The sequence below is a fragment of the Globicephala melas genome, chromosome 13 (genome assembly GCF_963455315.2).
Source record: "Globicephala melas chromosome 13, mGloMel1.2, whole genome shotgun sequence".
Classification (NCBI taxonomy): Eukaryota; Metazoa; Chordata; class Mammalia; order Artiodactyla; family Delphinidae; genus Globicephala; species Globicephala melas.
In genome coordinates, this window is record NC_083326.1 from 51,804,580 (window position 1) to 51,818,398 (window position 13,819).

General features: G+C 38.6%; 1 protein-coding gene across 3 annotated transcripts in view; it reads right to left on the reverse strand.

The window, feature by feature from the left end:
- THOC1 (THO complex subunit 1) overlaps positions 1 to 13,819 on the reverse strand; it is a 42,971-nt gene that overhangs the window by 1,964 nt on the left and 27,188 nt on the right. For 2 of the 3 annotated variants that reach the window (XM_030842606.2, XM_060310832.2), the window contains 9 exons: positions 6,927 to 7,027; positions 5,630 to 5,696; positions 5,381 to 5,431; positions 5,220 to 5,290; positions 4,719 to 4,814; positions 3,913 to 3,978; positions 2,879 to 2,962; positions 1,075 to 1,222; positions 218 to 293 (listed from right to left, as the gene is read on the reverse strand). In XM_030842606.2, coding sequence (XP_030698466.1) covers positions 218 to 293; positions 1,075 to 1,222; positions 2,879 to 2,962; positions 3,913 to 3,978; positions 4,719 to 4,814; positions 5,220 to 5,290; positions 5,381 to 5,431; positions 5,630 to 5,696; positions 6,927 to 7,027 — 760 coding nt within the window. The remainder of the gene's footprint in view (positions 1 to 217; positions 294 to 1,074; positions 1,223 to 2,878; positions 2,963 to 3,912; positions 3,979 to 4,718; positions 4,815 to 5,219; positions 5,291 to 5,380; positions 5,432 to 5,629; positions 5,697 to 6,926; positions 7,028 to 13,819) is intronic. The other variant, XM_060310831.1, reaches the window with a different exon arrangement.

Below are 13,819 nucleotides of genomic sequence, written 5' to 3' on the forward strand. Positions count from 1 at the left end.
CAAATGTAAGTACTTTTCTTCCCAACACTTCCAAATTTTACTATATAAAAGGTACTATTTTAAAAGTTATTATCAAGCAATGTTTTAGATTCCTCACTATAAGAAACAGCTGAGAAAGATGGTAGAAGTTGAGAAGTAGATCAAATAACGTACCTCTCAACAAAGAACCCCAATCTTTTCCAATTTTGTAAAATAGCCAAGAAAATTCAATTCTTACTTTCATTTTCCTTCAGTAAAGCATCATTATCTTCCTCATCTTCATCCTCACCTGTTTTTATTTCTTCAGAAGGAGGCTAAAATGAGTAAAAGAATGTTTTAAAAGAATGCCAACTTCCAAAATCAGATAAGTGGGCATACTTTCTATTTAGGTACGAGATTCCAATTACGGGGCCCAGAACTTTACCCTTGAGAGTGTTAAATGTGAATGTCAGGTAAGGATCGCAGTGGGACAGTGTTAACCTGGAGAAGGAGGGGTGGGCGGGGAAGACTGAAGGTTGGAAAGACTCTTATTCCAACCTGGGAAGAAGGGAGCCAGTAAGAAGTATGGTAAGATGACTTGCAAGTACTCAGCATATGGTAACAATGGTCTAGGGAAGACTGGGGGAGCAGCCATGTCCTTAACACTTTTTTTGAGTAATTTTATTCAGATTTATGCATACAGTATAGTTATTACCATATTGTATTGGAAAAGAGCAGAAAGATAGGCCAAGCTGCCTACCACACTACCCCATGGGCCCTACCTTTGATAAAATATAATGCATTGGCACACAGAAAAAATAAGTTAAAGTATAATAAGTTAATTTTTATATAAAGTATAATGCATTGGCACACAGAAAAAATAAGTTAAAGTATAATAAGTTAATTTTTATATAAAGTTACTTTATCTATTTATGTACTTCCTATAAATGTATACTCAAATGCATTTTTTTCTCATTCTAAACAAGGGGGTTTATGGATTTTTTTTTCCCCCCACATGATAAAGGCTAAATTCAGCTCTTAGCTCAAACAGCAATAGCAGTTTAAAAAAAGAAGGTAACGCGAACTAAAGGATGTAAAAACTGATGTGTTACTTACTGGTAATTCCTTGGCTAGCTTTATTACCATGTTTTCGAGATATTCTGGCAAACTTTTAAACTGCTGGTTGGTTGGCTGAAAGAAGTGAGGGCTTCTCCGTGCTAACAGTCTCAGGGCTCTCCAACCATAATTAGAATTGTTCACAGCCCTATAAAAAGAGATAGTCTTGTAATTTATACTTATTTATTTCTATATTCCCTTCTAGTTAATGTAGTTCACCAGGCAAAATTCTATACTCCCAGGTCAGTAGCTGAAGGCACCGTTCTTCTCATTCTGATCACAGCCCTAAAGAACCTCTCAGTGAGCAGTTCACTTATAAATGGAAACCAACAGAGTCCAAAGAGGCAGGTTCATATAGAGCAAACAGTTTTTAAATTTAAAAAGTTTAAATACATTTTAAGTTAAGTCAATTAGTATGTGTCCAGGACTGGCTAGATGCTGTGTGTGCAGGACAGATCATCCCCCTGGTCATTTAGAGAGAAAAATACTCATAGGTTCACTATGTTCGGTAGACTTGATATCCAAACAGGCAATGCCATCTGCAGGTGTGAGTTTCAGAATATTTTATAAACCCAACCGTTTTCATCATGTTAATTTATCTGTTTTTTAAAAAATTTATATAACATCTAAACTTTAATTTGCTGAGTATCAACCTCAGTGAATAAAAATTACTCCAAACTAAAAGGGACACATCCAGTAGCCAACACCATAAGCAGTGATACCAAGAACAGAATCCACGAACTGTTCCTTAATATAGGTGGTATACAGTAAGGTAAGAAAAACGTGAGAAACTCTAAAGATAATGTTTTGGAAACAGGCAAGCTACAGAGAATCCAGAGCACAGATTTGTTCCACTTAAGAGTTTTTGTAAGTGACTTGGAAGTCCCCACAAGTTCTTAGAGTAGCAATCTAGTTTATTAGTCACTGCTCATAAATGAGCCTCATTACCTCTGAGACAGTCTTGGCACCTGAAAAACTACCGCTAGGCAGTGCGTGGTTCAACGTGAACCATCTTATTTAATGCTCAGAAGAACCCTGTGAGATGGGTACTATTACTGTTTAACAGATAACGAAACAAAGCAAAGAAGGGTTTAAATTAGCCCTTAGAAGCCTAGCCAGTAAGTGGTAGAGTCCCAGGACTGACCTAGGCAGGCTGATGAGAGGGCCCTTGCCCTCGGATCACTATGCCATAATGCCTATTTAAAACCACGGGGCTGTGTGGTGTCACCTGGAAGATACAGCTAAGACTGACTCCTGAAGTTACTACAAAATTTGAGTTAGATGGAGAGCCAGCAATGGAGACTGAGACAGTGAGGCTAAGGGAAAAACAGGAGGAGAGTGCAGTTAGATGGGTGTCAAGGGAAGAAAACAACATCTAAGCAGGTAGAGATCAACTGGAGAATGCTGCTGAGAGGTCAAAAAATGATCAGAGCTATTTCAGTGGAGTGATGGGGAGACAGGCATGGGCTGACCCAGAGAACAGGAGCTGAGGAAATGAAGGCAGTAATTATCAACCACTGTTGGACATACTGTGATTTGAAGGGGAACAGAGAAAAGAGGTGATAGAGGTGGGCTCAAGGGGGATTTTTCTACTTTTCTGACACAAGCGTGACTCTAAGTCATGCTTGTTAGTCGATGGGAATGGTCACTGAAATCAAGACGTGCAGTAATGTGAAGCTGGCACATAAACGCAGCTGAAAGAAAAAGTACTATGCTGTCAACTGTCTGCCTTGATAAGCATTCTAGTATACATACAGTTCTTAAGAGATATTAGGGAAATTAGTTCATGAGAAACATTACTTACTTGAATTCATTTTCAACCATATTTTCAGGGTCTGCCTGTTCAATGGCTTCTTCAAAGAATTCCTCCAAAGTTGGCATATATTCCCTGGGCATTAAAAAAATAACTAGTGAGGATCATGTCTGTTCTTATTTACAGTTATTACAGAATATTGGTTCTATTCCTTGTGTTGTACAAAATGGCTATATTTTCTTACTGCTACAAGAAGTACTTGTTTTTTCTAATTTGCCTGGTCCTTTTTGAGAGTGCCATGTTCCTTTTAGTTGCTTCTTCTGTCTGCTGATTCTTAGTCATGGTAGATTGTTTTCTTAAGTTTGGATGGTGAGTTTATCTTCAGACTTACCTGTAGAATCCTTGTGTGGCTTAGGTTGAAGGTGTGGCCGCCCTACCCCACCACAAGCTTTCTGTCAGCCTGGGACTTTTTAGTTCACCCTCTTAGCTTAAGGGTCGTTCCTTTATACTGCTGGTAGTATAAACTCTAAGACGGCATGACAGCAGACCTGTGGTTATAATTTCTCAGGGAATACTTTTTCCTTTTCCTCCACATCTCAGGTGGAAATGGATGAGCTCCTTGCTTCCTGTGCCAGTGAGCAAGTCTCTCCTCCTCCCGCCGTGTCCTTTTCTTTACAGATAGTGTGCACTGAGGGCCTCAGCTTTACTTGGGGGAAACTCAGTTACATATTTGTACAGTCCTAAGGCTTTACTTTCTGTCCTTTTGTGACCGTTAAAACCCAAGTTCTCTGGTTCCCCAATGTGGGAATCACTTGCACTGCTCCCCAGCTAGAAGCAACCGGCAGCATTAGTTCTTACTTTGGTTTTTAGTTCCCCCTTCTTTTGCAAATCTTTATTTTTTGTGATTTCTATAATTATTTTATCAGTACTTCTAGGTGTTTTATGGAAAGCTATATTCTACTGGGCCAAAGTCAACCACAGTAAACTTTAAAATTTCTTTTGAGCTCTGCTTATAGCTGACAAAATTCTACTCTAGTTTAACATTTGAGAAAAGCAATACTTCATATGAAACATTTTAAACCTGCCTTGTCTCTGATTTACAGGCTTCCATATTATCAGGACAGAGATTCCAAAGCCTTGTTAACTCCTCACTGCAAAACAGACAGACACAAAGATAAATACATTTTTCTATGGACACCATTCTCTTCTACCTTAAAACTATAAAAATACTTAAATAGTGGATTTTGGGGTGGTGATGAGTTTTAATCATTTAGCAAATTTTCTATATAAGCATATATTTAATGATTTTTTTTCTCTCTTTTTTTTTTGTTGGAGTAAAATTGCCTTACGATGTTGTGTTAGTTTCTGCTGTACAATGAAGTGAATCTGTATACCTATATCCCCTCCCTCTTGGCTCTCCCTCCCATCCCCCCCATCCCACCCATCTAGGTCATAACAGAGTGCTGAGCTGAGCTCCCTTTAATGATAATGATAACCACTACTTTTTTCTAAAAATATTCAAGTGCAGTATAACGCGATGAATAGTTAACTAGAAGGTAAAAGAAATGAAAGGATTATAGTACCATGCAACAACTAGAAATAAGCTGGATTAATCTAACAGCAATTGTATTGTCTGTGACATGGAAAAAATGGCAGAACCTAGAGCCATGGATTTTGGAAGCAGGAGACAAAAAACTAAGTTTTGTCTCAATGCGTGAATCCATGATGGACCCTACAGATTGATAGGGTGTGGTTTGCTTTAGTCATGTGTGTACATACCAAACACACAAAAAACTGGAAAAACACAAAACCTTGGGAGTTCTTACAGTAATATTTTCACAATATAAAAGCCTCTATGATAACATCCCACCTATGAGACAGGTTAACCTACTTTCCCATCAGAATTTTTTTGTTGGGTCCTTTCCCTAGGAAGTCCTCTGGAGCCGTTCTCTTCCGTACTACTCTTGTCGGCTTGGTATCTGATGTTCTGTGGTGAACAAAACATACTGGAATTTCAAATGTTTAATGTAAAAGAAAATTTAGTTACTGTTTTCTTCCTAAAAAAGCTTCATATGAAAGTTTCATATTATTACACTCATCAGAGAGAAGACAAAAAGGCCACACCAGGGGACAAATTACAAGGAGTGGGTACACAGCATTTTTTTCCCAATAATTAATAACAGATCAGTTTGTTCTGAGAAGTTAATGACAAGAAATTTGAGATAAAAATGTCAAATAGAAATATATCAAAATGGTTGTAATTTTTATGGAATACAATTTACATTTTTTATATGAAATACATTTACACATATCTGTACATAATGTAAAATAGTCATACCAAACTGTATTCTGAAAGCCTTTCTCATATTGCTTGAGAGGAGTATATATTTACCTTTCTTTCACAAAACTTGGGCAGCCTTCATTTTTCCATGAGTTCCAGTTTTCTTCAGTGTTTAATATATGCTGGGAAAAACAAAGAAATTACATTTCCATAATGAAGACTTTGAAACTCTACTGGGTGCTAAGAAGACTATGTAAATATAAAACACATACCTCTACCATCTTTGAAAATCTTTCTCCATCAGGGGGGTTTTCAGATAGTAGCTGTGATTAGAAAGAATATACTAAGCTTTCAACAACTTTCTGCATCATAGGAGTGGTTTGTAGGCAGAGAACCAAGAAGTGTTTGTGGTCTTGTACCTGAGCTTAACTTTATCCTTATTTTCCTATTTGGGGCTGAAACAAAGAAAATTCTAAATTTTCATTTTGTTCAATCATGGGTTTGTTGCGTGATGAACTTACTTGATAAACTGATTTTGTAGTATCTTCAATCCAGAGTGATTGCTCATCAGTTAAAACATAGTTTGAACTAGGAAACAAAGCAATAAAAGCATGCTTGAGTTACAAGAATTGTATATTCAATTTTAAGGTTTATGTACCATCTTGAAGAAACACTGAACAAAGCAATGAATGTTTCCTAAAATAAGTTCAATGTGGGATAATAGCCTCAGAGAAAATGTTAACATACTCCTCTCCAAGATGCACATTCAAATAAGTCACACTATGTTCCTTTAAAACGCATTCAAGATACAATGAATGAAACCCCCAAAACTCTAGAGAAGGCTGAAGGCAGACCCAAATTGTTAACAGCTGCCATCAATTCAGCTCTCACTATGTACTAGGTGCTCTATAGTTTATAGCCATCCAACGAATACTGATAGACTGCCATGTGCCAGGATTTACACACATTATTCATTTAATTCTCAAAACAAGGACATGTGCATATATTAAACAGACTACAGAGGCTCAAGCCATAAAGCGTGCATTCAAACCCAGGTCTGCCTCCAATTTCTACTATGCTATACCAAACCTCCACAACAGATAGAAGGATAACAAATAGCATTTTTGAGTGTTTGCTATGTGTTATCTTAAAATTACAAGTCTGAAAGCTGAATTGCAGCTAGTGGGTGATGAAAGTGGGATTCAAAACCAGAAGGTAGAAAGCCACATTCTATACAACTAATACAACACTGCTCTGCAAACTTCCGATACCATCCAGTAACGGAGCTCTGCTTCAGTTTTAGGTGGGACAAGAGGGACTAGTCCGCCCTACAGGTGGAGGTATTCAGACTGACAGCGGAGGTCCTGATTAGGTTTTCTGAAATCCCAAAGAAACTAGAACTCCTCCGTGCTTCAAAGCTTTACCTAATTTTTTTCAGTTCTAATGTCCTAGATAGTCCCACACCTGGAGAAAAAAGTATTATTGGCTGAGTTTGCAAATCAGGTTTGGAGAAGGTCTGAGTGAGGTGAGGAATGACGGAAATCACCACCCACCAAGACAACTGAGAACTCCCAGGATGCCAGGCTCTCAGCAAGAAAGACACTGGCAGCAGATACAGTCAATGCCTTTTCTCTAAAACAAATACCGTAGCATCTTGTTAAGCTAACAAAAGCCCCTGATTATCTAATATTGCTGCAAATGAAATGTTTCAGGGAGGTGAGCCTTCCACACAAAATGAGCCCGCTACATAAAAATATACATCAGTAAGCATTCTCTTTGCTGCTGTTTATAAACCATTTACTACCCATATTAACTTACCTTTTAAATTTGACCTGCCCCTTGAGATACTGGAATAAAATGAGATACTGCAACAGGATGTGTCGACGAAAGTTACTGTCGCTCAGTTGTAAATCCATCAGCTACTCGAAAAACAAGCACACACACAAACCACCACATTAAATTCAAGTTCTACCTAAAGGTGCAAGTGATGCTATTACAGAAATGGAAGATTTCAATTCAAAAAACACGTGCTGAGAACTCACTGCATGTGAGGCGTTACTGTACAAGCCCCAGGACAGAGTAGCAAAGCTTTATTTAGCTTTCTTAACCATTTTATGCCATGAGGTATTTATGTTGGTGGATAGCAATGTTATACCTGGGGTCCTGAGGTCAGGATAAAAGCGGAAATATAAAAAAGTAAAAGTATGGCTGTCACTTTCCCACATATAAAGAAATAACGGCTACAGAAGAGGTCCCTGTGGGTAAACAATACTGAGGGACGTCGCTCTTTTCTGTAGTCCTAGGAAGTGCCTGCAACAGGGTGGGTGCTCAATAACAAGCAAATGAGAAGAATCAGAGGTGAAAAGTCATCCATAAATTAAATGGATTGTTCTTATATTTTAGAAAAAATTGTATCACACCTGTATTATCACAGAATTTGGATTAGAAAGGACTTGAAGGTCATTTATGAGGAAGCTCTTCAACAACACTGCCACCTAGCTGGTCTTGCTGTAAGAATGACCGCAGTGATGAAGGCGTCATTCTGATTCTGTCCCACGTGCTGAGGGAAAGCTATGTCTATGTCCACAAACCCTGTTTGTGCTGTTCTGCCCTCCAGACCTAAAGCAACAATGGAGGCCTCCTTCTTCTAAATGAGTAACAGTGAGACACACCTGACAGCCCTAGGAACCAATTTCCAGTACCAGGTCCCAAGTTCCTTGGGCAACGCATCACACGCTATGCTTTCATCTACTAACACAGCAGTTGGGCTGCACCCCACAGGCCTGGAAGCCCTGTACTTGCCCAGCCTCAAGACAGCAGAGCCGGAGTCAGCAACAGAGACATCAATGGTTTAACGGACACGGAAGCTTACAGGTTTGAAAGCGAGGCCTGGAGTGACACCCCACCATGTGTGGCAGACGGTGGGCAGGACGAGGCAGCAGTCTTCGCTCCCCAGGAGGGGGGGGACTCACCAGCCACTTCTTCCACAAGGGTGGTTCTTGTTCAAGCAAATGCCATGCCCTTTTTTCTTTTAATTTTAAACATACGATTGGCCTTCCAGTGGGGGTTCCCTCGCCTTTAGAGATGTGATTTAAGGATCTGATTCTGTTACTGTATTAACCATCCCAAATTGGCAGGCTGAATGGCACGCTCCCAATCTCCCTTTCCTCCACTCCTGGATGACTTTATATCTCCGCTTGGGCTCTCAGTTCCCTGACCTCAACTCCACTGACAGTCACAGCCCCTCTACTTTGGTCCCCGACTACCATGGCCACAGCTGGACCTGGTTGTCACTTGCAGCTGCCCCAGCTCTGAATCTAACTCACAAGAGTCTCACTTCAACCTCCTATCCTTCCCACTCAGTTGTCCCATTGTACCTAATATTTGGACTTTACTGAGACCTTAAGTTCCTTGGACCCTCTATTTTCTGGCTATCTGTAAGTCCCATCCTGTTTTTACTATAATCCTATTTTAGTCTAGGTAAAGGTCAGGAAACGTTTTCTTAGAGGGCCAGAGACTAAATATTTTAGGCTATGTGAGCCAAGAGGCATATTATGGATATTATGTAAGTACTTATGTAAACATTTAAAATGTATAAAAACACAAGACAGGCAGTGGGCCACATTTGGCCTGTAGTCAGCCGACCCGTGTTTTAGACTACGTGGTCTATCTCTTCAACAACTTTCTTGCCAACTTCCTTAACAGAAGTCCCATACTTCTGTCACATCTACTGAGCAAAAGGGCAACTTGGAGGAAACCAACTGTTAGTCACCTTCTCTATCCTAACACTAAGGCTTCCCATCTAGCCACAGGTGGAGCTGCTTGGAAAAAAATACAAATCAGGGCTTCCCTGGTGGCGCAGTGGTTGAGAGTCCGCCTGCTGATGCAGGGGACACAGGTTCGTGCCCCGGTCCGGGAAGATCCCACATGCCACGGAGCGGCTGGGCCCGTGAGCCATGGCCGCTGAGGCTGCGCGTCCGGAGCCTGTGCTCCACAACGGGAGAGGCCACAACGGTGAGAGGCCCGCGTACCGCAAAAAAAAAAAAAAAACAGAACAAAAAAACAAATCACACAGCTACGCAAATGGTACCACTGCTATGTTACTGTCTCCAACTTAGAATTCTCCCTTGTCTCTAATGAGCAATCTTTATTCTCCAAGGCTGTTCTCCCTCCTATTCTCCATAGCAACTATTTCAAATCCCTTGTACTTACCAGAACACTACTTACTACCCCTCTCGCTCTCAGTAGATAATTCCCTCTACCTTCAACGAGGAGAAAAACTCATTAAAATGGAAGTTTCAACTGCACCCACATCCTCATTCGCCTCATCTCCTCTGCCACAACATCTTCAGGATCTTCGCTGAAGGTGATCCTTCTATCTGGACATCCCATCAGTTAACCACCCTGGTGCCTTATCTTCAACCCTTTCTTCTTTCCAAGCTCCTTTCCATTAGCATTTAATAACTTCTCTCAAAAAGATTCTACAGCTTCACCTTATCCTTCCTGAATAGCAAAGCTTCTTGTAAGAACTGGCTACATTCACTGTTTCCAATCCTCCCCTCAACCTGCCTCAACCAGTGGTGTTCTGGGTCACCAATCCACGGGAAGTGTTTTGCCAAGACCACCGATGACTTACTTGTTATTAAATCGAATGAACACTCTTCACAGTCCTCATCCTACTCAATATGCTTGGCTTCCATGGGGTCATATTTTTCTAGTTCTCCTCCAATTTCACTGGCTACTCTTCTATCTTCTTCTCTCCTTCTCTTTTCCTTCTCCCTCAAATGCTGATTTTCTTCAGGATTTGGTTTGATGCTTCCTTTTCTTTCCAGTCTACACTCTCCTCTTTAATTACCACGTATAAGCTGCTAACCAAACTATATACCAAATCTATACTCTCAACCTAGATCTCGCTCCTAATCTCCAGATCTGTGTGCTCAAGAAGCTACTACATATCTCTATTTGAATGTCCCACTGACACTTGATCAGATTTCCTGTCCAAAATAAAACACACCAATTTCCTCAACAAAGTCTGCTTTTCTCCGGTGTTGGCTAATTCACCGAGAGGCTCCACCATCCATCTATTTGCCTAAACTACTCCAGGAATACTTCCTGGAAAAAGCAGCAACCATGAGCCACAGGAGCAAACCTAAAGTTGGAGTGTATAGAAGAAAGAAACAGGAGGTACAAAGACTGAGGCAAGTAAAAGACTGGCCAGTTTGAAGACCCTGAGGCGTTTAGCTTACAGTGAAGACAGGAACTCCTGGCTTGAAGAAATAGGTGCTGTTTATGAACTTTTCATCTACCTTGAGCTTTAAGTCCCCTATTCCACATTTATTTTTTATGTTGGATGATAATTTTTTTTGATAGAAACAATGGATTGAAAACAAGAGTCAAGAAGACATTGAATCACAGGTGGGAGGGGACTAGTTTGATCATTTAAACTAACTGCATCACACTATCCTTAAGAAAATGAGGCCCTGACAAGTTAAAATGACCCCTGCAAGGTTACACAGCTAGTTAGTAAGAGGTGTTGTATTCTTTCTTCAATAATATATTTTTTCTAGTCCTACTTTTCTTTGGTTATTTTAAAAATTACACCATTTACATCATGCATTGGGTCAAATATTTCTTTGCTGTCTTTGTTTTGTGAACAAAGGGCCTTTTATTGTCCTTAGCTTTTACTACACCTCTTAGCTCAGGCCTCAGCCTTCCTGATTATTATTCTAAACCTAAAAAGGCTCAGGCTACTCTTCTTAGTTATTCTTATGTGCCTTTCTGTCAATAAATCGTACATACAAACAATATTCCTTTCTGCACATTTGAAACTTTTCATAATAAAAAAATTTAAAAGCAAAACAATGCTCTGGAAAAATTAAACTGAAGTATGAAATCTTCCATTTCTGTTACTTTAACACAAAATGCTTAAAAAATCTTTACTAAAAAACAAAATATTAAGAGCATTCTCATTAATTAAATTCTTACTAATTTGTGATTATTAACACATCAGATGAAAATATCCAATTTTCAAATTGTGGAGTATTTTTTAAAGTTCAGAAAGGTACAGTTAATACAACATTCATGTCTCACGATCCAGTTACTTATCAAATCCTAACATTTTTACTTGTTCCACATTTCTTAAAGAAATAGAATATTATCAAAACTGTTGAAGCCCCTCTATAAGCTCCCTCCACTACGGAAAGCACTACCATGTATTCAGTGTTGCTGATTCTAATGCATATTTTACACTATTATACATATAGAGGCATCTATAAATATCAAGGTATTTTGCATGTTTTCAAACTCTATACTACACACATTATTCTGCAATAAGCTATCTTTCATATATTATGTTTGACATTTACACAACTTGATACATGTAGCTCGAGTTTAGGGGTTGGCAAATTTCTGTTAAGGGTCAGTAAATTACTTTAGGCTTTGTGGTCATACAGTCCTCGTCCCGACTACTTATCTCTGTTGCCATGCAGAAGCAGCCACAGACGACACGTAAAGGAGTGAGCATGGCTGTGAGCCAATAAACTCATTTACAGAAATAGGCAGTAAGTAATGTGCCAACCCCCATCCTAAGTCATCCATTTTCAGTGCTTTATAGAAATCGATGGTGTAAATTTACCATAATTTACCACCCACCCAGTCTCCTGCTTATGAACATTTAGGTCGTTTCTACACTTTCACTCGCAAACACCTAAGTTACAATGAGTCATATATTTCCTTGTGCATATGTGTGATTCTCCAGGGCCCACGTCTTAGAAGTTTTAACTTTGCTCTTTATTATAAAATTACTCTGCAAAGTGGCTGTATCAATTTATACTTCAACCAGCAGTGTGTTAAAGTTCTCCTTTCCCCACACTTTTGCCAATACATTTCATTTATTGTTAGGATATTTAATTTTGGTCAGTTTGACAAATGTGAAGTGATTATCTCATCATTTTAATTTCTTTGGCTACTAGTGACATTTAGCATCTTTTATAAGCTCATTAGCTATTCAGGTTTCTACATCTGTAAATTACCTGTTCATACCATCTTTCCAGTTTTCCATCTGGTTGTCTTTTTGTCAACGGTATATTCAAAGTACTAATCTTCCTCAGTTCTGGAGATGGTGAATATCTTCTCCTACTTTGTGGCTTGTCTTTTCACTTTGTCTAGTCCTAGTTCCTTTTTCTTCTTTATACCTGTACTAATACTTACTGTTTTAATTACTAGAGCTTTATAGGTCTTAGTATCTATATCTGATAGGGCAACTGTTCCTTCTTAGGAGGAAGTAGTTACTCTTGGCTTAGTTACTCCTGGCTTTTTGCTTTTCCATAAAAACTTTAAGATCAACTATTCAAGTTCCCTCAAAAAGCCTGTTTGGATTTGATTTAAAATACACTGAATTTATGGACACATTTGGGGAGAAGTTGCACTGGGTCTTCCTATCTATAAATGTAGTCATATCTCTTTATTTTTATAATTTTATCCATGAAGATTACTCATAGGTATTAGTTTTCATTGCTGTTTTAAATAACATTTTGTAACCAGTTACTTATAGGAACACTATTGATGTTTCTTTTGTAACTTTGCTGAAGCCTCCTTAATTCAAAGTTTGTTGGTTCTCTTGGATTTTCTCTGTAGACAATTATATTGCCTTCAATTAGAGACAGTTCAGTCTTTTCTCTCCAATACATATAACTCCCATTTCTGTTTTGTTTTCTCTTATTGAAATGTAGGTCCTCCATTACAGCGTTGAACAGAAATATGGTTGGTAGATACCCGTGTCTTGGTCTTGAAATTACTGAGAATACTTTTGAAAGTTTGATCATTACATATGACGCTTGTTATAGGGTTTTTGTCAATCCCCTTAATCAAGTTAGAGAAAATTCCCTTCTACTTCTGATTTGGTTTTGTAATGAGTTATTAGATTGTATTGAAATAATTTTCTTGGCATCTGAGATGGTCATAGTTTTTATTTAAAAACCATTAATCTGTTAATTTCGTATTAATCTTTCTGGTATTGAATCATACAATCCTGGGATTATTAAAATATTAATAAATATTAAGTCTATTATTTAGAGACTTAAATGATAAATATTATTAAATATTAGTCTCTATTTTTTATTTATTTTATTAAATTTATTTATCTATTTATTTACTGGCTGCATTGGGTCTTCGTTGCTGTGTGCGGGCTTCTCATTGTGGTGGCTTGTTTGTTGCGGAGCACAGGCTCTAGGCATGCAGGCTACAGTTGTGGCACACGGGCTCAGCAGTTGTGGCACATGGGCTCAGTAGTTGTGGCTCACAGGCTTTGTTGTTCCACGGCATGTGGGATCTTCCCGGACCAGGGCTTGAACCCGTGTCCCCTGCACTGACAGGCGGATTCTTAACCACTGCGCCACCAGGGAAGCCCCTAGTCTCTATTTTTTAAAAATAGCTACCATCAATTTAAAAAATTGATTTGTGAGTTTCTACAATATATTTTTCATCTCTATTCGTAAGTGAAATTGATATATATACTTTTTTTCTTGTTCTGTCCTTATTGGGGTTTTATTTAAGTTACATTTAATCTCATATAAGGACCTTGGTTGCTTTTCCTCTATTCCTTGAAGTGCTGATAATACGTACCTAAAAAAATCTGGGACTGATGTCATTTGAAAGGTGTCACTTTGATTACTATTTCTTTAATAGTTATATGTTTATTCAGGCTTTTAATT